Genomic DNA, 27,395 nt, shown 5'->3' with positions numbered 1-27,395 from the left:
TCAGTAAACCCAGCTGTACAGCAAATGGAGAAGGAATTCACAGATTTCTAGATAGACCTGAGCCAAACTTTCTAGAATAATTGTTTTTTTAAAGAAGATCTTTGATGGTGTGAATCCTGCCCACAGCTATATGTGGGTGTGATGGGCCAAATAAGGGTTAATGTTGACTGCAGAACGTAGTGTCACCATCTGGGTTGGTCTGGAAATTGGGGCTGGCCAATTTCATGAGGCTTCCTGCAGAGATGGAACAGCTTCCACGAAAATAATTTGATGCCCTTCTCATCTTCACTTTGATCCAGGGGACGTCATTTTGGTCGTGTCACCTGCTGTGCCTCCTCATGCATACGGGGATGTGATTTCAACTTGTACTCAGAGAGGCTTTACTCTGCAGGGAATCAGGCAGCTGCGACTTTCTCCCAAGCGAGCCATCATGCTCAGCATGACAACAAGTCAGGTATGGGACAGAGGGTCATTAGAATAATGCTTTCCCAGATCCTGAATGGCATATCCATTAGTGCTCCTGCTAAAACCTACAATGTAGCTGCAATGGGTTAGGCTGATTCCAACCCCAATGGTTTTGGTTTTGATTTTGACATGACTGTCCAACATCTTGCAGGCCGGGCTCTCAGGATATTGAAAGCACCTCAAAATATCTGTGTGGCTGGTGCAATATGATTATGTCATGATGTTTACATGTTGTGTCATGATGCTGCCGCATGGTGAGATAAGGTCAGAATATCATGATGCAAATGTTACAGTCAACTCGTTTTCATCTACGGTGACCATATGTTCCGATTTTATAGGGAGAGTCCCAATATTAGGGACTGTCTTATATAGGCCCCTTTTACCCCCTGCCCCCATCTCGATTTTTCACACTTGCTGTCTGGTTACCCTATTTTCATCCCAGATAACAACGTTTTTAAAGCCACACTCCTGCAGGCCTCAGGTTAACAATGAAAGACTCATAATGAAGAAGCAGTGTTACTTTATATGCCTTTTGCAACAGCTGGTCCCAATGTGAAATGATTGCATTGGTAATCCCAGTTTAGAACTGGGTCTACTTTTACGTTAATAATGGCATCTCCTCCGAAAAGGGGACAAATATTCACACACGTTGTCCTGACGCTATTTGAATCCCAGAGATGGTCAGCAATGCTGACTTTCTCAGCAGAGTGGTCAAATCAGCCACTGGTGAATCCAGCTCTGTGAGGTGGACCAGGCTGGCGGAACAGAGACATGTGCTGTGCCATTTTATTAGTTCACACAAAGCCAAATGGGCCTCGGATTAGCTTGCACTCACTAAGGGAAGTCATGTTTTTTATGCGATGAGCATGCTTCACCGTTGGGTGAACTTTGCTTTGTGGTTTTCTCATGCTTGTTACCCTTTTGCCAGCTAGCCTGCACCCAGGATTCCCCATCTTCTGACATCATCTTCTTTTGCTATGAGTGGCACCTCCAGTTGCTTTCAGAGCTGAGTTTCCTTTGTGCTGGAAAATCCCATTAAAGCCCCATTCTTCCTGGCAGCAGAGAATACTAATAGCCAGATTGTGCCATTGTGAAAGTTAAATATGAATTTTGCCATTGATTTCAATGGGAGCTGGATCGGTCCCTAACTGTAAAAATCACTGTAAGATTATTTTTAATCAATTAATGTGTCATCGGAAGATACTCCTCATTTGCCATATGTGACTGCATCACTTCATAGTTCTTCTTCTGGTGCTTGTTCATGTCCATTCCAATCAGGTGTGTGCGTGCGTGCGTGCATGCACGGCAGCCAGAAAACTTTTCCCTTAGCAGCATCCGTCGGGTCGGCCTGGGCACCCCCTGGAGGCACTCAATATAGAGCCTTGCCAACCCACCACCCCCTCAGTTCCTTCTTGCCACCAGTGATGGCTAGCTGGAACAACCTGTTGCTCTTGCTTTGCAAGCACGTTTGGGCAGTGTCCACTCTTAGTGTTTATAGTTAGTTCTCAGTAGTTACTAGTGTTAGTTTAGTATTAGTAGTTAGGTCATAAGTTTCCTTTTGGGGTTCCTCCCCCCAACCAACACTCCCCCGGCACCAGGATATGCCCTGGTCCCCAGGGTTCAAACTCTGCGAGGACCGTGGAAAATGTATGCCTAAGAGCGACCCGCACTCTTCCTGTCTGTGGTGTCTCGGGGAGATCCACCAGAAGAAGAGGAGCAGAATTTGCAAAGGGTTTTCCTCTAGGACCTTAAAAGACCAGGAGCAAAGACTCAAGATCCTTCTCATGGAGGCAGCACTCCAGCCACAATGCGACCCGGGGTTGGCAGAACCCACGCCCAGCACCTCCTCATTGGTGCGCAGTGCTCCGGCACCGACGATGCGTGAGCCAGTACCAAGAAAGTACCACAAGAAGTTACGGCACTGACACAGCTCCACCCATAGACAATCTTCTGTGAGGCACCGGTCTCAGTCCCTGGTGCCCCAGAAAAAGAAAAGGCCAGAGAGGAGTCGCTCTCCCCCTTCCAAGCCCAAGGAGCCTTCGGCAGGGAGACCCGAACCAGGCCACGTCACCTCAGCCCCTCTGCCTCCCAGGGTCTCATTGACCCCTGCCCCCTCTGGGGTCCAGTTGAGTCCGAACCCTCACCCTCTCTGGACCAACATGGCAGAGAGCTCCAGCTCCCTTCTACAGGGACCCTTCTCATGAGCAACTCCTTAGGTGCACTCACTCCTTTTGCTATGGGCAATGGAAAACATTCCTTAAGAGCAAAAGGGCAAGGGTTTTTATTCCTGGTATTTCCTAATACCAAAAGCCAAAGATGGGCTCAGACCCATCCTAGACCTGCGAGAACTCAACAAGTTTGTGAAGAAGCTCAAGTTCTTCTTCGAGTGATTGTTCATGTCCATTCCAAGCAGGTGTGTGCGCTCCGCATGCACACCAGCCGGAAGATTTTACCATAGCAGCGTCCGTAGGGTCGGCTCCGGCGCCCCCTGGCGCTGTATATAGGGGCCAGCCGGCCCCCCACCCCCTCAGTTCCTTCTTACCGCCGGTGACGGCTAGCTGGAACTTCTCTTGCTCTTTAGCAATCGTGGCAGTGTTCTATATTTCTTGTAAATAGTTTATTAGTTAGTTGTTAGTTGTTAGTGTTAGATAGTTAGGTTTCAGTTGGGGGGGGGTTCCCCAACTTTTCGCCGCCCCGCTGGGGCATGCCCACGTCCACAGGGTCCAAACTCTGTCGGGACTGCGGGAAGTTTATGCCGAAAAGTGACCCGCACTCTTCGTGCTTACGGTGCCTCGGAGAGGCCCATCAAAGGGACAGATGTCCTATCTGCAGAGCTTTTCGCCCCAGGACTCTCAAGGATAGAGAGCAGAGACTTAAAGTCCTCCTAATGGAGGTGGCTTTGAGGCCGCAATCGGATCCCGGACCTTCAGAGCCGGCACCCAGCACTTCATCCTCGGTGCGCAGTGCCCCGGCACCGGAGATAGGTCGTGAGGCCAAGACCCCGGCACCGGAGAGAGTCGGCGCATAAGAAATTGTCTTCGACAAGACACCGCTCTCCATCACCGGTGCCGGCTGAAAAGAACAGGCCGCGGACCGAACAATGTCCCCACCGGGACTCTAAAGGTCGGGCGCAGTCCACGAGTGTTACGGGACAACCCGTGCCGCAGACCCATCCAGCCATCCCGTTGACTCCCGCCCCAGAGAGGGCAAGGTCGAGTCCGGAACGGCATAGATCCCCGGACATGATGGAGGAGGTCCGCCTCCCATCGACGCCGGAGGCATTCAAGGCCGCATCAGACCTCTTGAGCCTTTCGGTGCTGGCATCGCCGCACCGGTGCAGAGAACCTCCAGCTGCCACCGGGCCCCAGTATCACTCTAAGGGTAAACCAGCAATGCGCTCACCGCACTCTCCACGCAGCACCACATTAGTGGCACCGGCGCAAGCACCCCCACCAGCGACAGTGGGTACCGCTCCTCCGCTGTCCTCATATCCAGAGACTTCTGACTCAGAGGCGGACTACTACCGTTCTAACAGATCGAGGAGCAGATCGTCCTCGCGTAGGAGTGCCCAACCGTACCCGCCACAGTGGCATCAGCAGCAGGAGTGGCAACCACCTCCACAGTGGCCGTTCTGGACACCATGGGCCTACCATCAGTCGGTGGGTCAGGCGTACGGGCCCCGCTCACGAACCACTTCCGTCTCCTCAGCGTCTGCAGCACCGCAGCTAATGCCACCGGCACCGCCGTCTGACAGGAGTGTTCCACAAGGCATTACAGCACCCCCAGCTCAAACAACGGCACCGACAGGGACTTTGCTCCCTTCAGCACAGGCATTGCCCAGCACTCCTTGGCGTTCGGTGGCAATCCTGGTACCGGCCGCTGTGCCGCATCTTGAGCCCGCACCGGCCATGCAGCCTGAGTACCGTGTGCCGCAGGCCCTTACAGAGGGAGACGTGGTAGATGAAGGGCAGCTACATGGGACATCTTCCTCTTCATCTCCGGATGAGGCAGTAGCGGGAACTTCTGCTGCTCCGGCTTTAGAGGATAATAGACTCCTCCAACAGCTCCTTACTCGAGCGGCCCAGAGCCTCTCGATACAGACGGAACAGATCGAGGTGGACACCGATCCCGTAATTGATATCCTGACCCCGTCTAGGGTAGTCCTACCCCTCATAAAAACCATGGCGGACACAACCCGCACCTTATGGCAAACTCCAGCCTCATTGGCCCCTACAGCCAAAAAGACTGAGAGGCGGTATTTTGTCCCAACCAAGGGCTATGAATATCTTTACACGCACCCCCCACCGGACTCCCTAGTGGTGGATGTGGCCAACCAGAGGGAGCGACAAGGTTTTCAGGAATCCACATCTAAAAATAGAGAGGCGAAAAAGTTGGACCTCTTCGGACACAAGGTCTATTCAACAGGGGGCCGACAGTTGCGTATTGCCAATCAGCAGGCCATAGTGAGCCGGTATGGACACAACACATGCTCGGCTTTGTCTAGGTTTACGGATCTCCTCCCGCAGGACTCACAAACCGAGTTCTCGGCCCTTGTTGAGGAGGGCAGATTGATTACTCAAGCTTCCCTCCAGGCAGCCTTGGACGCAGCCGATTCGGCCTCGCGCACGTTGGCTACTGGTCTGGTCATGAGGCGCGGAGCCTGGCTTCAAGTTTCTGGCCTTCCTCACGAAGTCCAACAGACTATCCAGGACTTACCCTTTGAAGGGCCCACGCTTTTCTCAGAAAAGACAGACAAATGGCTGCATAGCCTAAAGGACTCGCGGACCACCCTCCGTTCTTTAGGTCTACACACCCCAGTTACTCAGCGTAGGCAGTTTAGGCTACCGTAGGCCCCATGTCAGTACTAACCTCAAAATCGGGGTGATGCCTTGCGCAGAAGGCCGAGGACTGGCAGGAGGAGGCAACAACAGCAGCCCTTCGGCCAGTCTTCTACCCAACCAAGGCCTCCTCAGGGACCTAGACCACCATTTTGAGGGTTCGGTCGAGGACGGCCTACCGGTCAGATCTCTGGATCCTCCCATCCTTACCTTTTCATCACGTCTGTCCCTCTTCTTTCGTGCGTGGGCCCGGATCACGTCAGACGCTTGGGTGCTTCGCACGGTAGAGGAGGGATATTCTATCCAGTTTTCCTCCCTCCCGCCCCACTAGCTCCCCTCCCCGTCCCTCTTCAGGGACCCCTCTCACGAGCAACTTCTCCTTCAAGAAGTTCAGTCCCTCCTTACAGCAGGGGCAGTGGAGGAGGTGCCTCGAGAACTACGGGGCAAGGGCTTCTATTCTCGATATTTCCTAATACCGAAAGTGAAAAGGGGCCTCAGACCTATTCTGGACTTGCGACGCCTCAACAAGTTTGTCAAGAAGCTCAAGTTCCGCATGGTCTCCCTCTCCTCCATCATTCCCTCCCTGGATCCAGGAGACTGGTATGCCGCCCTCGACTTACAGGATGCATACTTCCATATCGCAATAATCCCTCGCCACAGGCGTTACCTCAGGTTTCTCGCCGGCAACATTCATCTACAGTTCACGGTTCTACCCTTCGGCCTATCAGCAGCCCCAAGGGTCTTCACAAAGTGCATGGCAGTCGTGGCAGCCTTCCTCCGCAGGCAAGGGATCCAGGTATTCCCTTACCTGGACGATTGGCTCATCAAGGGCAGGACCAAGGCACTCGTGGAGGCTCAGGTGGTTTTCATCAGGCATACCTTCAGCTCCCTCGGCCTCTTAATCAACGAGGCCAAGTCCACTCTTTCTCCACACAAAGAATCGAGTTCATAGGAGCACTTCTGGACTCGACACAAGCCAGAGCATATCTCCCAGAGGCCAGGTTCCGAACTTTGTCCAACATCATTCTCGGCCTCCAAAGTTACCCTACCACCACAGTAAGAAGCTGCCTCAAATTACTAGGGCACATGGCAGCATGTACCTACGTCGTGAGACACGCCAGGCTCAGACTGCGCCCTCTCCAATCTTGGTTGGCAGGGGTTTATCGGCCAGTCAGGGACTCCCTAGACTTAGTGGTGACGTTACCTCGTCCGGTGTTAGACTCCCTCCATTGGTGGCTCGACCCACAGGTGGTCTGCGCGGGGGTCCCTTTCCTCGAACCAGAGCCCTCTCTGACCCTGGTAACGGACGCGTCGGATCAGGGATGGGGTGCACATCTGGGCCACCTCCGGACCCAAGGTCTTTGGTTGAGGGAGGATCTTTCACTGCACATCAATGTCAGGGAATTATGAGCGGTACGCCTCGCATGCATGGCATTCAAGTCCCAGCTCGCGGGCAGGTGCGTTTCTGTCCTCACAGACAATACTCCAACGATGTTTTATATCAACAGACAGGGTGGTGCTCGTTCTTCTCCCCTTTGTCAGGAGGCCCAGGCATTATGGGACTTTTGCGGACAGAACGTAATTCACCTGATAGCATCCTACCTCCCCGGCACGCACAACGCACTCGCGGACACTCTCAGCCGCTCTTTCCAGGGTCACAAGTGGTTTATCCGCTGGGATGTAGTTCTCTCAATTTTCCGTCTCTGGGGTCATCCCCAGGTGGACTTGTTTGCTTCCAACGAGAACAGGAAGTGTCTTCAATTCTGCTCCCTCATGGGACGCAGTCAGGGATCCCTATCAGACGCTTTTCTCCTCTCTTGGGCAGACGGGCTTCTTTACGCCTTCCCCCCGATTCCCTTGATTCACAAGGTGATCCTCAAGGCTCGCAGAGATCACGCTCGACTCATCCTCATAGCTCCTGCGTGGCTGCGCCAGCATTGGTACACATCTCTCCTACACATGTCTACGAGGGTTCCAATCAGGTTGCCCCTACTACCGGACTTGATCACGCACGATCACGGTCGCCTCCTTCACCAAAACTTGGAGTCGCTCCACCTTACAGCTTGGATGCTCCATGGCTAAACCCACTGGAGTTACGATGCTCCCATCAGGTCAGATGGGTCCTGTTGGGCAACAGGAAGCCCTCGACAAGGTCTACGTATTTGGCCAAGTGGAAGCGCTTCTCCCTCTGAGTTACATAATGCGGTCAGGGCCCCTTGCTCGCCCCGATCCCTCTCATCTTGGACTATTTGCTACATCTGAGACACCTGGGACTAACTCTCTCATCGATTCGAGTACACCTTGCTGCAATCTCCGCATTCCACCCTGGAGAGGGGGGGACCTCAGTGTTTGCAAACCCACTTGTTGGATGATTCCTCAACAGCCTCGACAGATTGTTCCTGCATATCCATCAACCTGTCCCTACTTGGGACCTCAATTTGGTCCTGTCTGTCCTCACGGGGCCCCCATTCGAGCCGCTGGCTTCATGCTCGCTGTTATACCTCTCATATAAGGTTGTGTTCTTGGTGGCTATCACATCAACACGGAGAGTATCGGAACTCAGAGCTCTAACTTCTGAGCCTCCATACACCATCTTCCACAAGGACAAGGTCCAACTCAGGCCGCACCCTGCGTTCCTACCTAAGGTGGTTTCCCCATTTCACATGGGTCAAGACATTTTTCTCCCTGTGTTTTATCCCAAACCGCACTCCTCGGCTAAGGAGTACAGGCTGCATTCTCTGGATGTTCGCAGGGTTTTCACGTTCTATATAGAAAGGACGAGACCCTTCAGGAAATCGACCCAACTTTTCGTTGCTGTGGCCGACAGTAGGAAGGGGCTCCCAGTTACATCACAGAGGATCTCGGCTTGGATCAGAACCTGCATCCAGGAGTGCTACACTCGGGCCAATGTACCAGCCCGCCTATCACGGCCCACTCCACAAGAGCGCAGGCCTCTTCAGCTGTGTTCCTGGCCCACATCCCAACACAGGAAATTTGTAGAGCGGCCACCTGGTCCTCAATCCACACCTTTACGGCTCACTACGCCATTACGCACCAAGCCAGGGAGGATGCTGCATTTGGCCGCGCAGTCCTCCAGTCTGCAGTGACCTCCAACCCCACCACCTAGACTTGGGCTTGTGAGTCACCTGCTTGGAATGGACATGAACAATCACTCGAAGAAGAAGAAACGGTTACTCACCTTCTCGTAACGGTTGTTCTTCGAGATGTGTTGTTCATGTCCATTCCAATACCCACCCTCCTACCCCTCTGTCAGAGTATCGGCAAGAAGGAACTGAGGGGGTGGGGGGGTCGGCTGGCTCCTATATACAGCGCCATGAAGGCGCCCCTCCAGGGGGCGCCGGAGCCGACCCTACGGACGCTGCTATGGTAAAATCTTCCGGCTGGCGTGCATGCGGCGCGCACACACCTGCTTGGAATGGACATGAACAACACATCTCGAAGAACAACCGTTACGAGAAGGTGAGTAACCGTTTCTTCCGCATGGTCTCTTTGGCCTCCATCATCCCTTCATTAGATCAAGGAGACTGATATGCCACCCTCGACTTGAAGGACACATAATTTCACATAGCAGTAACTCTGCCCCCACAGAAAATACCTCAGGTTTGTGATGAAAAACAACCACTATCAGTTCACATTTGGCCTGTCAGTGGCACCTTGAGTGTTCACCAAGTGCATGGCAGTCGTGGCCACGTTCCTGCGCAAGCGACAGGTACAGGTGTTCCCGTACCTCGATGACTGGCTGATCAAGGGCTGCTCCAGGTCTCAAGTGGAGGCACAGGATGACTTCATAAGAATGATGTTCAACGAACTGGGCCTTCTTCTGAATGAGGGGAAATCAACTCTGTCCCCTGTTCAGAGGATAGAGTTTATAGGGGCCGTACTGGACTCGACACAAGCCAGGGCATACCTGCCGGAAGCAAGGTTTCAGTCCCTCAGTGACATCATACGAAGTCTCAGGCAGTTCCCCACCACTACAGCAAGGAATTGCCTGAAACTCCTGGGACACATGTATCTACATAGTACAGCATGCCAGACTCAGACTTCGACCTCTACAGTCGTGGCTTTAGTGTATCGCCAGTCCGGGACAGCTTGGATAAGATTGTAAACCCTGCCTCGCCCGGTACTCAACTTCTTCCTGCGGTGTCTCGATCCACAGGTAGTGTGTGCAGGGGTCTCCTTCCCCGGCCCTCAGCCATCTCTCTCACTAGTGACAGATGTGTCAGCCTCTGGCTGGGGAGCACATTTGGGAGACCTCAGGACACGGGGCCTCTGGTCTCAGGCGGAACTCACTCTCCACATCAATGTCAGAGAGTTGAGAGCAGTCTGCCCTGCATGCCAGACTTTCTGAGCTCACTTAGCAGGGAGATGTGTATTGGTTATGACAGACAACACCATGACAATGTTTTATATCAACAAACAGGGGGGTGGGCGCTCCTCTCCCCCGTGCCAGGAAGCTCTCATGCTGTGGAACTTCTATGTAGAGCGTTCGATACATCTGCAAGCATCATACCTCCCTGGAGTACAGAATGAGTTGGTGGACTATCTCAGCAGGTCATTCCACGGCCATAAGTGGTCCCTTCACCTGGATGTTGCAAACTCAATCTTCCATCAGTGGGGTTTTCCCCAGATAGATCTGTTTGCCATGCAACACAACAGGAAGTGCCAGCAGTTTTGCTCCTTCCTGAATCACAGCCCGGGCTCCATCGCGGACGCATTCCTCCTCCCATGGAGAGGCCATCTCCTATATGTGTTTCCACCTATCCCTCTCATCCAGAAGCTGCTCCTCAAGGTACGGAGGGAGCAAGCCTCAATCATATTGATAGCTCCAGCCTGGCCCCACCAGCACTGGTACACAGTATTCCTGGAAATGTCTGTGGAAGCTCCAGTCATCTTGCCGCTCTTCCCAGACCTACTAATACAGGATCATGGCCATCTCCAACACTCAAACCTCAAGTCACTACACCTTATAGCATGGAAACTCCATGGCTGAACCCGAGGGAGCTCTCCTGCTTGGATCCGGTTAGACAAGTCCTTCTTGGCAGTAGGAAACCTTCCACGAGGGACACTTACCTTGCCAAGTGGAAGAGATTTTCAGTCTGGTCTGCGCAGCACCATTCGTCCCCGACGCTCACCTCTGTACCGCTTATACTGGACTATCTTCTCCATCTCAAGCAGCAGGGACTGTCCATGTCATCAATAAGGGTCCACTTGGCCACCATCTTCTTCCACCCAGGCGCAGAGGGCTGCTCCGTCTTTGCTAACTCTATGGTCAGCCGCTTCCTTAAAGATCTCGACAGGCTATTCCCACATGTCCGACAGCCTATCCCCACTTGGGATCTCAATCCAGTCCTTTCCAGACTCATGGGTCCGCCCTTTGAACCTTTGGCAATGTGTTCCCTGCTCTATCTCTCATACAAGGTGGCGTTTCTGATAGTGATAACCTCATCCAGGAGGATGTCTGAGCTGAAAGCCTTAACATCAGAATCTCCTTACACTGTATTCAGCTCAGGTCTCACCAGGCTTTCCTCCCGAAGGTTGTGTCATAGTTTCACATCAACCAGGACATATTCCTCCCAGTATTCTATCCTAAGCTGCACTTGAGTGGCAGGGAGCAAAGGCTTCACTCATTGGATGTCCGCAGAGCGCTAGCCTTCTACATCAAGAGAACGAAGCCATTCCGAAAGTCCGTCCAGTTATTTGAGGCAGTGGTGAACAGAATGAAGGATCTTCCTGACTCTTCTCAAAAGATTTCATCATGGATCATGTCCCGCATCCGTGAGTGCTACAAGCTGGCAGGTGTGCCTGCTCCCCCGATCACTACCCACCCCACCAGGGCTCAGGCCTCTTCAACAGCATTCCTGGTGCAGGTTCCCACCCAGGAAATCTGCAGAGCAGCGACGTGATCCTCCATAGATACACACTTCCACCACACACTATGCAATTACCCAGCAGGCCAGAGACGATGCAGCCTTTGGTAGAGAAGTGCTCCAATCAGTGGACGACTCCGACCCCACCGTCTGAACTTGGGCTTGTGAGTCACCTGTTTGGAATGGACATGAACAAGCACTCGAAGAAGAAAAAACGGTTACTCACCTTCTCGTAACTGTTGTTCTTCAAGATCATAGAATACCAGGGTTAGAAGGGACCTCAGGAGGTCATCTAGTACAACCCTCTGCTCAAAGCAGAACCAATCCCCAACTAAATCATCCGAGACAGGGCTGTGTCAAGCCTGACCTTAAAAACCTCTAAGTAAGGAGATTCCACCACCTCCCTAGGTAACCCATTCCAGTGCTTCACCACCCTCCTGGTGAAAAAGTTTTTCCTAATATCCAACCTAAACCTCTCCCACTGCAACTTGAGACCATTACTCTTGTTCTGTCATCTGCTACCACTGAGAAGAGTCTAGATCCATCCTCTTTGGAATCCCCTTTCAGGTAGTTGAAAGCAGCTATCCACATCCCCCCTCATTCTTCTCTTCTGCAGACTAAACAATCCCAGTTCCCTCAGCCTCTCCTCATAAGTCATGTGCTCCAGGCCCCTAATCATTTTTGTTGCCCTCCGCTGGACTCTTTCCAATTTTTCCACATCCTTCTTGTAGTGTGGGGCCCAAAACTGGACACAGTACTCCAGATGAGGCCTCACCAATGTCAAATAGAGGGGAATGATCACGTCCCTTGATCTGCTGGCAATGCCCCTACTTATACAGCCCAAAATGCCATTAGCCTTCTTGGCAACAAGGGCACACTGTTGACTCATATCCAGTTTCTTGTCCACTGTAACCCCTAGGTCCTTTTCTGCAGAACTGCTGCCTAGCCATTCGGTCCCTAGTTTGTAGCAGTGGATGGGATTCTTCCATCCTAAGTGCAGGACTCTGCACTTGTCCTTGTTGAACCTCATCAGGTTTCTTTTGGGACAATCCTCTAATTTGTCTAGGTCCCTCTGTATCCTATCCCTACCCTCCAGCGTATCTACCACTCCTCCCAGTTTAGTGTCATCTGCAAACTTGCTGAGGGTGCAGTCCACGCCATCCTCCAGATCATTAATGAAGATATTAAACAAAACCGGCCCCAGGACCGACCCTTGGGGCACTCTGCTTGATACCAGACATGACTAGACATGGAGCCATTGATCACTACCCGTTGAGCCCGACGATCTAGCCAGCTTTCTATCCACCTTATAGTCCATTCATCCAGCCCATACTTCTTTAACTTGACGGCAAGAATACTGTAGGAGACCGTATCAAAGGCTTTGCTAAAGTCAAGGAATAACATATCCATTGCTTTCCCCACATCCACAGAGCCAGTTATCTCGTCATAGAAGGCAATTAGGTTAGTCAGGCATGACTTGCCCTTGGTGAATCCATGCTGACTGTTCCTGATCACTTTCCTTTGCTCTAAGTGCTTCAGAATTGATTCCTTGAGAATCTGCTCCATGATTTTTCCAGGGATTGAGGTGAGGCTGACTGGACTAGAGTTCCCCAGATCCTCCTTCTTCCCTTTTTTAAAGATGGGCACTACATTAGCTTTTTTCCAGTCATCCAGGACCTCCCCCGATCGCCATGAGTTTTTAAAGATAATAGCCAATGGCTCTGCAATCACATCTGCCATCTCCTTTAGCACCCTCGGATGCAGCGCATCCAGCCCCAACGACTTGTGCTCGTCCAGCTTTTCTAAATAGGCCTGAACCACTTCTTTCTCGACAGAGGGCTGGTCACCTCCTCCCCATGCTGTGTTGCCCAGTGCAGTAGTCTGGGACCTGACCTTGTTCGTGAAGACAGAGGCAAAATAAGCATTGAGTACATGAGCTTTTTCCACATCCTCTGTCACTAGGTTGCCTCCCTCATTCAGTAAGGGGCCCACACTTTCCTTGACTTTCTTCTTGTTGCTAATGTACCCGAAGAAACCCTTCTTGTTACTCTGAACATCTCTTGTTAGCTGCAACTCCAAGTGTGATTTGGCCTTCCTGGTTTCACTCCTGCATGCCTGAGCAATATTTTTGTACTTCTCCCTGGTCATTTGTCCACTCTTCCACTTCTTGTAAACTTCCTTTTTTGTGTTTAAGATCAGCAAGGATTTCACTGTTAAGCCAAGTTGGTCGCCTGCCATATTTACTATTCTTTCTACACATCGGGATGGTTTGTTCCTGCAACCTCAATAAGGATTCTTTAAAATACAGCCAGCTCTCCTGGAGTCCTTTCCCCCTCATGTTATTCTCCCAAGGGATCCTGTCCATCAGTTCCCTGAGGGAGTCAAAGTCTGCTTTTCTGAAGTCCAGGGTCCATATTCTGCTGCTCTCCTTTCTTCCTTGTGTCAGGATCCTGAACTCGACCATCTCATGGTCACTGCCTCCCAGGTTCCCATCCACTTTTGCTTCCCCTACTAATTCTTCCCTGTTTGTGAGCAGCAGGTCAAGAAGAGCTCTGCCCCTAGTTGGTTCCTTCAGCACTTGCACCAGGAAATTGTCCCCTACACTTTCCAAAAACTGAGATGTGTTGTTCATGTCCATTCCAATATCCGTCCTTCTACCCATCTGTCAGAGTAGCCGGCAAGACGGAACTGAGAGGGTGGCGGGTGGGCAGGGCTCTATATTGAGTGTCATGAAGGCGTGATTCCAGGGGGCGCCCAGGGCAACCCAATGGATGCTGCTAGGGGAAAAGTTTTCCAACTGCCGTGCATGCACGCGCACACACACCCGATTGAAATGGACATGAACAACACAGTTGAATGAGTATGCATTTGGCATTGTCAAATCTCTTTGGAAGCAGAAAAGTAAGAGAAAAAGGAGGATCTGGGGGTAGATGTCTTTAGACCATTTAAGGATTGAGCAAAAGGAAACCCTAACCCTAACAACACGAGAGTTGTAAGAGATGCTGTTCTCGCCTTGCTTTTAGTTGATAAGGATGGAATGCTGACTTAAGCAGAAACCTTGAGATAAGGTAGCATCTGGAGGGAATTTGTATAAACAAAGGATAACCATTAGCTGTTGATGTATGTAACGGCAAAGTATAAATACTTATCTTATATTGCTTGTAGGGGGAAGATCTGCCTAAGGTCAGGGGACCCCCTGTCCGACCGCAGTCTTCCCTTGCAATTGCCCTTAATAAACGGTCTCTGACTTGTTGCTAACAAATGCAGAGTGAGGACTTGTTTCCTTCCACATCTCAGTCCAAGGAAACCAAGATAATCATTAAAACAGGGCTTCCAATCAAACCGAGATAGACAAGAATGAGCCTAGGTCTGCACTCCTCACATCAGCACAACAGCCAGTGAAATGAGTGAGACTTTTCCTTGCATAAGGAGACAGCCCTTTGTAAATCATGTGTTGCACAGGGTGAGGATGCTGAGACTGCAGAGTGGGGCACTTCCTGGTTCACCTAGAAAACTCTGCACAAGGAGCTTGTTTACCACCTGATTTTCTTCAGATCTGAAGAAGAACCATCTTCCTTCTTCATAACATTTTACCAAATAAAAAAATGACACTATGTCCAAAATGCTTATGAAGTAACGCTCCTAAATCCACATGGCGGCACTGAAATACAAATGGCCTGATTTGCAGAGGTGATGAGCACCAGCAGCTCCCCTTGACTTCATGGGTTCTGTGGATGCTCAGCTTCCCTGCAAATCAAATCACTTTTAAATAGGTACCTAAATATGGACTTAGGAGTCTAGCTTTAGGTTCCTAGGTTTGAAAGTGCTTGCCTATGTATTTGCAGATGGCTGTATTTTGCCCTAACAAGACTTCAAGTCCCCCTGATAGGAGATCCTCAAGAGAAGAACTTCCTGCTGAACCACGCTTGCACTGTCTGATTTTACTGCTGAGAAAGGAGAATGCTGGCCATCATGTTCCTGCATTCGTGAAAGGTAATGCCAGTCTTTCCCAGGTCCCTCAGTGAAGAGTGTTGGTATTTGGGCATGCACCACTCAGACCAGAAAGATTCATTTAACAGCACCATGTTGCAGTCAAACCCTTTCAAAATATCCGGGCCTGACCTTAGCTTTCACTAAGTAGCATGCATCACCAGGCTCGTATATGAATCAGCCACCTCCATTAGATCCACATTCTGTATAGCAGGTAATCAAGCTATGCAGTAATTTGGTCTTTAGCCTTCAATCTTTACACTCCTCATTGCCCAGGTAATCATGGTGCCAGAAGACAGTCCCTCCTCCTATCAGATTCAGACTCTGCCCTTGTGATCCATCTATTTGTGACACCCAGGCTTGTTTATTTCAACTTATTTTATACCTAGGAATTCATATTTTAAGGACAGGAGAGACTATTAAATCATCTAGTCTGTATAACACAGGGCAGAAGATTTCACCCAGTTTAACGCCTCATAACTGGTGTTTGATTAAAGCATCTCTTCCAGGAAGGCAGCCAGTCTTTAGCTGAAGACTGCAAGAGCTGGAGAATCCACCATTTCCCTTGGCTGTTTGTTCTAGTGGTTAATTACCTCACTGTTAAAAATGTGTACTTTGTTTCTAATTTGAATTTGTCTGGCTTTAACTTCCAGCCATTGGCTCTTGTTACGGTCTTCTGCACTAAGTTTCAGAGCCCATTAGTAGGTGGTATTTTCTTCCCTTGAAGGTATTGATACAGTGTAACCAAGTCACCTCTCAATTTTCTTTTTGATAAGCTAAACAGATTGAGCTTCTTAAGTCTTTCACTGCAAGGTTTCTTTTGCAACCCTTGACTCAGTTCTGTGGCTCTTCTCTGCACCCACTTCAATTTTCCAACCTCCTTTCTAAAATACTGTATGCTATATTCCTCTATTGGCCTCACCAATGCCACATACAGAGGGAAAATAACTTCCGTACTCCTACTCAACTGTCTATACGTCCAAGGATGACATTGGCCATTTTTGCCGCTGTGTCACACTGCAAGCTCATGTTCAGCTATTTGTCCACTTTGCCCCCTAAATTAATTTGAGTCATTGCTTTCGTGCTCGGTACTCTAGGTTCTCTGTCTTCATATGAAGCAGCTGTGAATTCATGAAGCCAAATGTCCTAAAAAGCTCCAACTGCTGCAAATGCAGCAGCCCTTCTGTTTAGCAACACAGATTGAGCACAGGTGAACATACTGGTCTGGTTCTCTGCAGTGGCACACAGAGTCCAGTTCACAGTCTCTATCCTGGAATTTAAAGGCCTCCAAGGGATTGGCCTTAGCTCCATGAGAGAGACTCCTCCCCCTGTGACCATGTTGTTCCACATCTATTTAGCTATGGAACAATTAAACTTTTGACAAATTGGGAGAATAGGAGCTAGAACTTGCACTCGATCTAGGCCTGGACAACAGCTCTTGTTCCTGCAAAGGGAGAGGCTGAGGAACCTCAGCATATTCAAAACAAAATGCAAAACTTGAGTTGGCTTTCCTTCAGCAAGGTTTTCGCACAGGTGCATGTCCCCACTCGTCAGACACATGGCCACCTGCAAAAACCAATGCCGATGCTCCTTCTATAGGCTGAGAAGAAAGAGGGAGATTGTTATTGTTTTTCTAGTTTTAAATCCTTGGGAGGGTATCAGTTACTCTGCTGACAGCATTCTCGGGGGCCAGTCCCAGACTGTGGAATGAACTCACCCCCGAACTAAGGACCATTGCAGACCTTCTGCTCCAAGTGCATTTCTTTGCCTTTGCCTTCTCCAATATAACCACAGAGCAATATGTATCTGCTGTAAAAAAATCCAAACCCAGTTCTCCTGACTCAGCACAGGCTTCTCCCCCTGGGGAGAGGCTGAGGGAACAGACATGATAGATGTTAGTCATCTTGCTTAATGCATGGCTGAAGGTGCTCAGGTAGTATGGTGATGAGCGTGGTATAAGAACTTACATAGAATAGAATAGAATAGTGATGGGGCCATATAAGTAGCTAGAAAGACAGAAGGGATGTATGCCCCATGGCCAAAGAGCGGGAGAGAATCCTTGGCCAAATTCTTCTAGCTACTGCCTGTCGGGGAAGATTGACTACAGAGAACCCCTCCCGTCACTGTAGTGAGTGTCTACACTGAAGCAGTGCAGCTGTGCCACTATTGTGGTTTAAGTGCAGACATAGCCTAACTCTAGGTGCCTATTTTAAAAAAAACCTGTCTCTTAGCACATAGGTATTTCTTTGTGTACGTATGCAGTGGTAGGCATATGCTTTGGGCCAGATCCTCAGCTGATGTCAATCAGTATAGCTCCATTGCCTTCATTGCAGCTATGCTGATTTACACTAACTGAGGAGCTGGCACTTTGTTTTTGAGTGGTCAGGCTATCAGGACTGGCTCTTTGTCCAGTGCACAGCAAGTTCTTTACTTGTCTCTATCTTTATTAGCATTTCAATTTCTTTTCAGGCAGCAACCCTGGAAGCCAGTTAATTGAGTTTCCACGTGGCAAATAATAACTTCCCTCTGTGCCCTTCTCTAGCATTATCTACCCAAGGATCTCAAAGTATTTTACAAACACAAATTAAACCTCAGGGAAAGCTTTACTATCCCTATTTAACAAATGGGGAAACTGAGACAGAGAGCAGCTAACTGTCTTGGGCACAATCATATAATAAATCTGGAAATAGAATCCAGTTCTCCCGACTCAGTCCTGTGTTTCAGTCACATCATCCATTCTTCACTGCTCCTTTAGTCCTCTATAGTGATCCTCTAGTCATCCAGCCCACACTTGGGCAGAACTCCCTTTTAGCTGCAGGATTGGACCCTGTACTTGTATTCTTTGGGGTTTGGGTGCTTTACAGTGTCCTCTCACTAACTATCCCAGTTTGAGAATTATTCTTCTTCCTATCATTAGTGCCTTGCTTTTCTATGACAGGTTTCAGAGTAGCAGCCGTGTTAGTCTGTATCCGCAAAAAGAACAGGAGTACTTGTGGCACCTTAGAGACTAACAAATGTATTAGAGCACAAGCTTTCGTGGGCTACAGCCCACTTCTTTGGATGCATATAGAATGGAACATATATTGAGGAGATATATATACACACATACAGAGAGCATGAACAGGTGGGAGTTGTCTTACCAACTCTGAGAGGCCAATTAAGTAAGAGAAAAAAAACTTTTGAAGTGATAATCAAGCTAGCCCAGTACAGACAGTTTGATAAGAAGTGTGAGAATACTTACAAGGGGAGATTCAATGTTTGTAATGGCTCAGCCATTCCCAGTGCTTATTCAATCCTAAATTGATTGTATTTAGTTTGCATATCAATTCCAGCTCAGCAGTCTCTCGTTGGAGTCTATTTTTGAAGTTTTTCTGCTGTAAAATAGCCACCCGCAAGTCTGTCATTGAGTGACCAGACAGGTTAAAGTGTTCTCCCACTGGTTTTTGAGTATTATGATTCCTGATGTCAGATTTGTGTCCATTAATTCTTTTGCGTAGTGACTTTGTCCTCACCCACAACTATTTCACATTTGGGGACAATATATGCCTTCATGTCAGTGGCACTGCTATGGGTACCCGCATGGCCCCACATATGCCAACATTTTTATGGCTGACTTAGAACAACGCTTCCTTACCTCTCATCCCCTAACGCCCCTACTCTACTTGCGCTACATTGATGACATCTTCATCATCTGGACCCATGGAAAAGAAGCCCTTGAGAAATTCCACCATGATTTCAATAATTTCCATCCCCCCATCAACCTAAGCCTAGATCAATCCACTCAAGTGGTCCATTTCCTGGACACTACTGTGCTAAGAAGCGATGGTCACATAAATACCACCCTATACCGGAAACCTACTGACCGCTACACTTACCTACATGCCTCCAGCTTCCATCCAGTACACACCACACAATCCATTGTCTACAGCCAAGCTCTAAGATATAACCGCATTTGCTCCAATCCCTCAGACAGAGATAATCACCTACAAGATCTCTATCAAGCATTCTTAAAACTACAATACCCACCAGCTGAAGTGAAAAAAACAGATTGACAGAGCCAGACGAGTACCCAGAAGTCACCTCCTACAATACAGGCCCAACAAAGAAAATAACAGAACACCACTAGCTGTCACCTTCAGCCCCCAACTAAAACTTTTCCAGTGCATCATCAGAGATCTACAACCTATCCTGAAAGATGATCCCTCACTCTCACAGATCTTGGGAGACAGACCTGTCCTCGCTTACAGACAACCCCCCAACCTAAAGCAAATACTCACCAGCAACCACACATCACTGAACAAAAACACTGACCCAGGAACCTATCCTTGTAACAAAGCCCGATGCCAACTCTGTCCACATATCTATTCAAGTGACATCATCATAGGACCTAATCACATCAGCCATACCATCAGGGACTCGTTCCCCTGCACATCTACCAATGTGATATATGCCATCATGTGCCAGCAATGCCCCTCTGCCATATACATTGGCCAAACCGGACAGTCTCTACGCAAAAGAATTAATAGACACAAATCTGACATCGGGAATCATAATACTCAAAAACCAGTGGGAGAACACTTTAACCTGTCTGGTCATTCAATGACAGACCTGCGGGTGGCTATTTCACAACAGAAAAACTTCAAAAACAGACTCCAACGAGAGACTGCTGAGCTGGAATTGATATGCAAACTAGATACAATCCACTTAGGACTGAATAAGGACTGGGAATGGCTGAGCCATTACAAACATTGAATCTATCTCCCCTTGTAAGTATTCTCACACTTCTTATCAAACTGTCTGTACTGGGCTAGCTTGATTATCACTTCAAAAGTTTTTTTTCTCTTACTTAATTGGCCTCTCAGAGTTGGTAAGACAACTCCCACCTGTTCATGCTCTCTGCATGTGTGTATATATATCTCCTCAATATATGTTCCATTCTATATGCATCCGAAGAAGTGGGCTGTAGCCCACGAAAGCTTATGCTCTAATAAATTTGTTAGTTTCTAAGGTGCCACAAGTACTCCTGTTCTTTTTGCTTTTCTATAGTGCACAGTATAATGCTTGAAAATGGAAAATCATAAATCACAGATGTTACAACAGGAAAGACATTTAGAGGTTCAGAATGATTTGATAATGCAGAAGGTTCTTTCCCTTTTCTCCAGTGAGTATCACACACACTCCCTGAAAACATGCCCAGGCATGACTGCTTAATCATGGCAGACTAATTACAGCATTGAATTGTTTTCTGCCTAAATTCCTTAGAAAAGTTACTCATTGAAGAAATATGGTTCCTGGTCTTTCTAAGAGAATTTGAGCAAATAGTTCTCTTTGAGAATGTCACTGAGAATATGTACAGTGTTTACAGTGCTTTAATATATCAAAGCAGAAACTGGCAAAAGGAAAACTTAGGAAAGGTAAAAGATTGCCACTCAAAAATTCATAGATTCTAAAGTTCAGAAGGGACCATTTTGATCATAGAATCATAGAATATCAGGGTTGGAAGAGACCTCAGGAGGTCATCTAGTCCAACCCCCTGCTCAAAGCAGGACCAATCCCCAACTAAATTATCCCAGGCAGGGCTTTGCCAAGCCTGACCTTAAAAACCTCTAAGTAAGGAGATTCTACCACCTCCCTAGGTAACCCATTCCCGTGCTTCACCACCCTCCTAGTGAAATAGTGTTTCCTAATATCCAACCTAGACCTCCCCCACTGCAACTTGAGACCATTGCTCCTTGTTCTGTCATCCGCCACCACTGAGAACAGCCGAGCTCCATCCTCTTTGGAATCCTCCTTCAGGTAGTTGAAGGCTGCTATCAAGGCTGATTTTCTCATCTGACCTCCTGCATAACCCAGGCCAGAGAACTTCCCTGAAACAATTCCTGTTTGAACTAGAGCAGATCCTTTAGAAAAACATCCAGATTTGATCACAATGGATCCTTTTCATCCTTAGACCAACTTTGCAAACATCTCTTCCGTGCTGTCACAATCGAGGCTTGGAGGATCAGACCTATGGCAGGGCTGGTGTCTGACTCCAAGAGCCTGGATTGAGGGTCAGATGCCAAAGCCAGAGGTCAAAAACCTATTTCAGAGTCTAAATACCAAAGCCAGGGATCCAAGTACCGAAGCCAGGGGTTGGGATTGGATTTAGCGTTCAAGGGCAGAAGCCCGGGGTCCGAGTCAAGGTCGGGGTCTGGGAGTGAGACAAGAGATAGGTCCAAAACTACAGCTGGCTGGGGAATCCACCTAGTTGCACGTTACTTCCTGAAACTTCTCTTGGGCTTAAATAGGGTGCCTGGACCAATCAGGGACCATGAGGGAAGCTGTCAGTCTGGCCTTCTGAGATGGTCCTTCCTGTGGTGTTTGTCTCCACAGGGTCTATCACAGCTGCCAGGTAGCTGTGTAGAGGTGTCAACCTCCTCGTGGACCTACCTTCCATCTTTCGCAGAACCTAACGCCTGCTACTCTTCTCGGCTTCTAAGTTGACCTGGACCGGTGGCTTATTCCTGAGCCACCTGTGGAAAAGCTGACAGTTTCATCAAATAAGCTTTCCTTTGGCCATCAGGAAATGCCAAGGTGGCTACAAGGACCCCACAAAGAAGTCCAGTGTGGCTAAGGAATAATCCTTTCCTTCTCCAATACTATTCCCCTTTCCAAGGCATGCTAACTAGGGTCCTACTCCTAGAACCCATCCATGCCTGATGATATATCCTAGTTAGTTTAAGACAGCAAATGACAGTCATGGGTGAAACAGAACACAGAGACTCATCCTTTCTCTTTGGAGTGGTTTCTTTTCATAATGTGAGGTCGGTGTCGATTGAAAATGTAGGATGTTGGCCACAATGCTAAGAGTCTTTCTAAGAAAAGTAATGGTCAAGCCAGCCTTTTCCAGCAGCTACTTAATCCTGCTGTAAATGAATGTGGCTTACCATGCTGGCAAGGCTGCAAGACGATGTGTTTTATATTCCTTGGGTGAACTCACCGTAACCCATATTAATATTTCCATAATAGAAGCCTGGAAATACGACCCAAGGATAGATGGCAGGATGGCGCGCATTCCTGCTGAGTCTTGCTCTGACAGAATGCACCGTAAATAGCCGTGCACGATGTTTCGTACACAATCTATTGTTCTGTTCCTAGGGCTGATGAATGAACTGGCAGAACAAGGCCTCCTTGGGGAGGTACGAAGCAACTTGCCTCCCAGTGCTGAACTGGAACCTGCATTGTGTATTCATGTGGCTCCTTATACTGACAGCTTGTTGCAGACACTGGGTATGTCAGAGTGATGGAAAATCTAAGATTCTGCTGATTACAGAGAAAGATCCTGAGGTCTACCTATTATAGGGCCAGACCCCAGGATTTGCCTATTATAGGGCCAGATCCTGGAGTCTTTACTGGGAATTTTCCCAAACAAGAACCTCAGGATTTTATTTATTGTCAATAATAACATATTTAGCACTGTACTCTGAGACCTTTTCCTAATGCTGGTTAGTGACTTCAGTGGGACAACTAGTGGAGTAAGGTGTTACCCTTACTTGTACTGGGTATCAGAAATTAGGCCATATACATTGGCTTTAGGGAGTCAAAAAGCTCTCCTAATAAAAAATAGGTGTGTGTTATCAATCCGGATTTATGCCATATTGTAGGCTGTAAAATCTTAATAAGTAGCATAAAGGAGAGAAAGAAATGGACATTTTTCCTGGGGATTCCATTTCTAAACAGCATTAGGCTAGAGAGGATAATAGATTTGGTATGAAAGTGAAGGGTATGGTGAGCGAAACCAAATCTTAAGCCAGATCCTGGAATCTTTGTTTGGTCCTTCCAATTGAACTCAGTAAGTGTTTTGCCAGAGTACAAGGGCTTCAAGACTGACCCATTGTGCACTCAGGAGAATTCTGAAGGGAGATTCTGAGTCCAATTTGCAGACATAAAGGGACAGATCCTCAAAGGTAGTTAGGCCCCTGTCTCCCATTGAACTCAAAGGCTTTGAGATCTGGGCTGAAATCCCTAATTGCTGCAATTGGCCTCTTAGTGCCAGCAGCAACTGATAAACCAACACTGGTCCTAATTGTTTAACAATTGGATTTAAGAACTGAATAGTGATAGGAGTGGAATGCAGCAAAGTTCCTTTCAAGGGATTTCCGACTGTCATCCACGTCCTCGTCATGCCTAGCTGAACCATGGGAAACATGTTCCATGCTGCAGAGCTACTGAGTAACCAGAAGTCGGTTTACTGCAGCCTTCATCATTGCTCTGAATTGAGTTTTGTCTCCCTTGTGATCTGATGAACCAGCTAATTTCTGCTCATAGTTAAAATAAATATATAGACACTGATATTTTTAGGAGAGAAAAGACACTGACCTAACCAAATATAAATATCTAGACATCAGTTAAAAACACAATCCAGACTTTCTAGCTCTGATGATTTGAGGGCTGGAGAATGATTCACTGTTGGAAACAAAACCTGCTCATGTTTTACAGATAACCCCTCACTTTAGACCAGGTTGAGACTCAGTCACCAGACACTTGCCTATGTCCTACTTTTGTATCTGGGAGGAAGCTACTCTTAGAACCCATGCTCTGTTATTCTCTGGAGGATGAGTCAATCCCTCCACGTTAAGAGAAAGGGGAAGTTTGTTACCCTGGATAACTAGGTTTGTTGTTTTGATCTTCTCCCTAAGCAGGAGGCAATCTCAGTGCAGTGCCAGACTCATGTAATGTTCCTCTGGATCTTTTATGCCACCGAACCTACGCCTTGGATCCTGAAATGGAACAAGTTGTCATCCTGACACTGATTGGGAATGAAGCCATGAAGAGTGCTGGCCATCTTCTTTGCCAAATCCTTCACCCTGGCTTCCAGAAGCAAGCTCAAAACCCAGGTGACTCCTGCTTTTGGGGAAGGTTTGTAGGCCTTGGCCAGCTAAATTATATCCAGCTATTCTCAACTCAGCAGGTTCATTTAGGAAAAGTGGTGAAAGGGGCCCTCTAATGGGGCCCGCTCCTCCCCATCCTTAAATGCCCCAATGACCTCTCAGACTCTCTCTGCTGAGTGATTTATTTACATTCCCATCACTGACACTAATACAGCAATATTATATACAGCACTTCTCTCCCTTTAGCTCTTTCCCACAGTGCCAGGGAGGAACAGGAGTCTCCCTTCCTTGAAAGCTCTGCACGCACTGGGCTCAGCTAGCCCTGGTTACTCCCTCCCTCCCCCAGTATGTCCTTCCTGTGTCCTTCTTATAGCCACCACTGCTGGACTAATTAGCTCTTCCAGCCTGAGCAGCTAAATTAGCTTGTACCTTCCTAGTCAGCCTTTTCCAGGGGAGCTGATTGAGGCATAAGTGATCAGAGTGCTGCCTCACCTGCTAGCTCCTAACACTCTGTCCCAGGCCCTGTCAGGTAGATAGATGTGTTTATTTATCTCCCTAAAGAGTCTATGAATGTTAGTGAGTGATCTTGCCCCGGATGGGCATCATTTGACTGCAGTGGGTTTTGAATCAGTTCAAAGATGTGCTAAGGTTCAGGCTAGCTCATATATGTAATTCGAACCAGTTTGCCTAGCCCTCATATTTAGGAGGCAGGATGGTTCTATGGATAGGGAACAGAACAGGGGAATCAGGAGATCTGAGTTCTACTCTAGCTCTGCCACTGGCCTCCTATGTGACCATGGGCATATTACTGCACTGTTTTGTGCCTCAGTTTCCCCATTGGTACAATGGAGATAATGACACTGACCTCCTTTGTAAAGTGCTTTCAAATGTATGCCTGAAAAGTGCTATATATGAGCAAAATAGTATGATTATTTTATTTTATTAACTGGCACTAATTGCACCGAAATTGTTATGAAGTAGAAAACAGTACTCCTTAACATAGTACATCTGAGTAGCACCCTACTCCGAAAGTAGACTTGAAACCATGGGAGTACTCGCAGAAGATAATACTACTCACTGCATGCATGGGTTCCTGAATCTAGCCCATAGTAACCTCAGCGACATACAATTATGTATTGAACCTCCAAACATCTTGCTACACAGGAAACAAGCCTAGTTTGCAAACATAACAATGGTTAAGTTATTCTAGTGACAAGTCAATGTTACAATGGAGTTTATTACTATAATTAATATCCCTTAAAATGAAGCATTATCAGAGCAGTTACAGTATCTATAATTATATACTATGCTGTGTCAAAGCACTTAAATATCATTGTATTCCCAACATATCCCTTTCACCTGCTGTACATTAACGCCTTTCTTTAACCAGACTGCGGCACTTGATCTCCATGTGTCTCTGTTGATGTGGCACAGGGTTCTTTATTTCCTAGGTAGCCCATTCCTGGCTCTAATTGTTAGCCATTTAACTTCTGAGAAGTTGTATTGTTTGAATATACTAAATTTTAGCCCAGTGTGATTCCAAACCTTGCATCACACTTGCTGCTGGATGGGAGGGAGAATGGAGACCAAACAAGTTTGGAAGTTCCTGTCTGCTAAGAAGATCATAAGACCAGTGTGAATGTAAGACACTAGCAGAGAACAGCCTCTAGGAAACACAAGCTACCAATTAGTAATGAACAGGTTTCTCTTTTCTTGCAGAAGGACTTGACCCAGGGTTTGAGCTTCTGAGCCTCAAGTGGTTGCCCCATCTCACTCGGAGTCAGGCCAAAGAGGTAACCCCTTTTGAGGTGGGAGATACCTCCTGGCAAAGAAGCATCAATATGCTGATGTCCAGCCCAGCTCTCATCTGTGCACTGCGGAGGGTCAATGCCTTTGGGGTTCTTGCTGAGACCCTGAAGAAGCTGACGCTGCTGGGAGACAAGCCAGGCATTAACACCAGTGACCTTCAGAGAGTGATGGCCTTGACCCCAGAGATGGCCTTCAGGCAGGCAGTCCTCTTCTTCACCGAGAAAGAGTTCATACCTGGTAGGAGTTGTTCTTCCTGTTAACAGGCTTTGCAGTTAGGCAGGCCGTGGGCAGCTTAATGAGCACAGACAAAGGAGCCTTTTTGCTGTGGGTTCCAGTCAAGCAGGATAAGAAACACATTAAATGAAATTAATTCAGGGTCAAATTCTGCACTTGGGTGCATGTGCGGGGCTCCAGTAAAGTCACTGGGATCCATATGGGTGAACGTGGAGGTAGGTTTTGGCCCTAATAGTCTAACACAACTTTGTACCCCCATTGCACCTTTCATCTGAGGTTCTCAAAGCACTAAATAGCCCTTACAACACCCGTTGTGCTAGGTAAATAGTATTATAGCCATTTTGCATGTTTATATATGCAGACATGGAGATGCAGAGAGCCTAAATGGCATGCTGAAGGGCTTACAGTAACAAAGCCAGGAATAGAATCTAGGAATCATGACAACCAGTCATTTGTTCTGACCACTCCCACACCCCTTAGACAAGCTTCCACAGCCTACAGTTGTAAGGATTCATGTGATCTCATAAAATGCTGCATAATGATTGATCACTTTGAGACACATGACAGAACACGTGGTAGCCATCAATTCCATAACTCATCTGGAATACTGTGTCCAGTTTTGGTCCCCACACTACAAGAAGGATGTGGAAAAATTGGAAAGAGTCCAGCGGAGGGCAACAAAAATGATTAGGGGTCTGGAGCACATGACTTATGAGGAGAGGCTGAGAGAACTGGGATTGTTTAGTCTCCAGAAGAGAAGAATGAGGGGGGATTTGATAGCAGCCTTCAACTACCTGAAGGGGGGTTCCAAAGAGGATGGAGCTCGGCTGTTCTCAGTGGTGGCAGATGACAGAACAAGGAGCAATGGTCTCAAGTTGCAGTGGGGGAGGTCCAGGTTGGATATCAGGAAAAACTATTTCACTAGGAGGGTGGTGAAACACTGGAATGCGTTACCTAGGGAGGTGGTGGAGTCTCCTTCCTTGGAGGTTTTTAAGGCCCGGCTTGACAAAGCCCTGGCTGGGATGATTTAGCTGGGAATTGGTCCTGCTTTGAGCAGGGGGTTGGACTAGATGACCTCTTGAGGTCCCTTCCAACTCTGATATTCTATGATTCTATGAACTCCCTCTATAGGGTTTGACAACATGTCAAGTAACAGACATACAGTCCAGTGCCTGGTGTCCCTATACAGACAGACTCCTTAGGGACTAACTCAGTGATGCACTGAATCCTTTGTTTAGGATTTCTTTCTGAACAAAAGGAAAAGCAGCTCATGGAAAATGGATGGTGCTGTTGTGCTCCCC

The 27,395-nt window shown here is 48.1% G+C and overlaps 1 protein-coding gene across 1 annotated transcript in view; it reads left to right on the top strand.

The window, feature by feature from the left end:
• Nucleotides 1–27,395, top strand: part of DNAAF8 (dynein axonemal assembly factor 8) — a 152,035-nt gene that overhangs the window by 82,995 nt on the left and 41,645 nt on the right. Inside the window, exons 18-22 of the mRNA XM_054043183.1 lie at nucleotides 300–454; nucleotides 15,037–15,184; nucleotides 22,319–22,450; nucleotides 23,863–24,057; nucleotides 25,771–26,097. Of these exons, the coding sequence (XP_053899158.1) occupies nucleotides 300–454; nucleotides 15,037–15,184; nucleotides 22,319–22,450; nucleotides 23,863–24,057; nucleotides 25,771–26,097 (957 nt within the window). The remainder of the gene's footprint in view (nucleotides 1–299; nucleotides 455–15,036; nucleotides 15,185–22,318; nucleotides 22,451–23,862; nucleotides 24,058–25,770; nucleotides 26,098–27,395) is intronic.

The sequence above is a fragment of the Malaclemys terrapin genome, chromosome 10 (genome assembly GCF_027887155.1).
Source record: "Malaclemys terrapin pileata isolate rMalTer1 chromosome 10, rMalTer1.hap1, whole genome shotgun sequence".
NCBI lineage: Eukaryota > Metazoa > Chordata > Testudines > Emydidae > Malaclemys > Malaclemys terrapin.
This window is presented reverse-complemented; position numbering and strand designations above follow the sequence as displayed.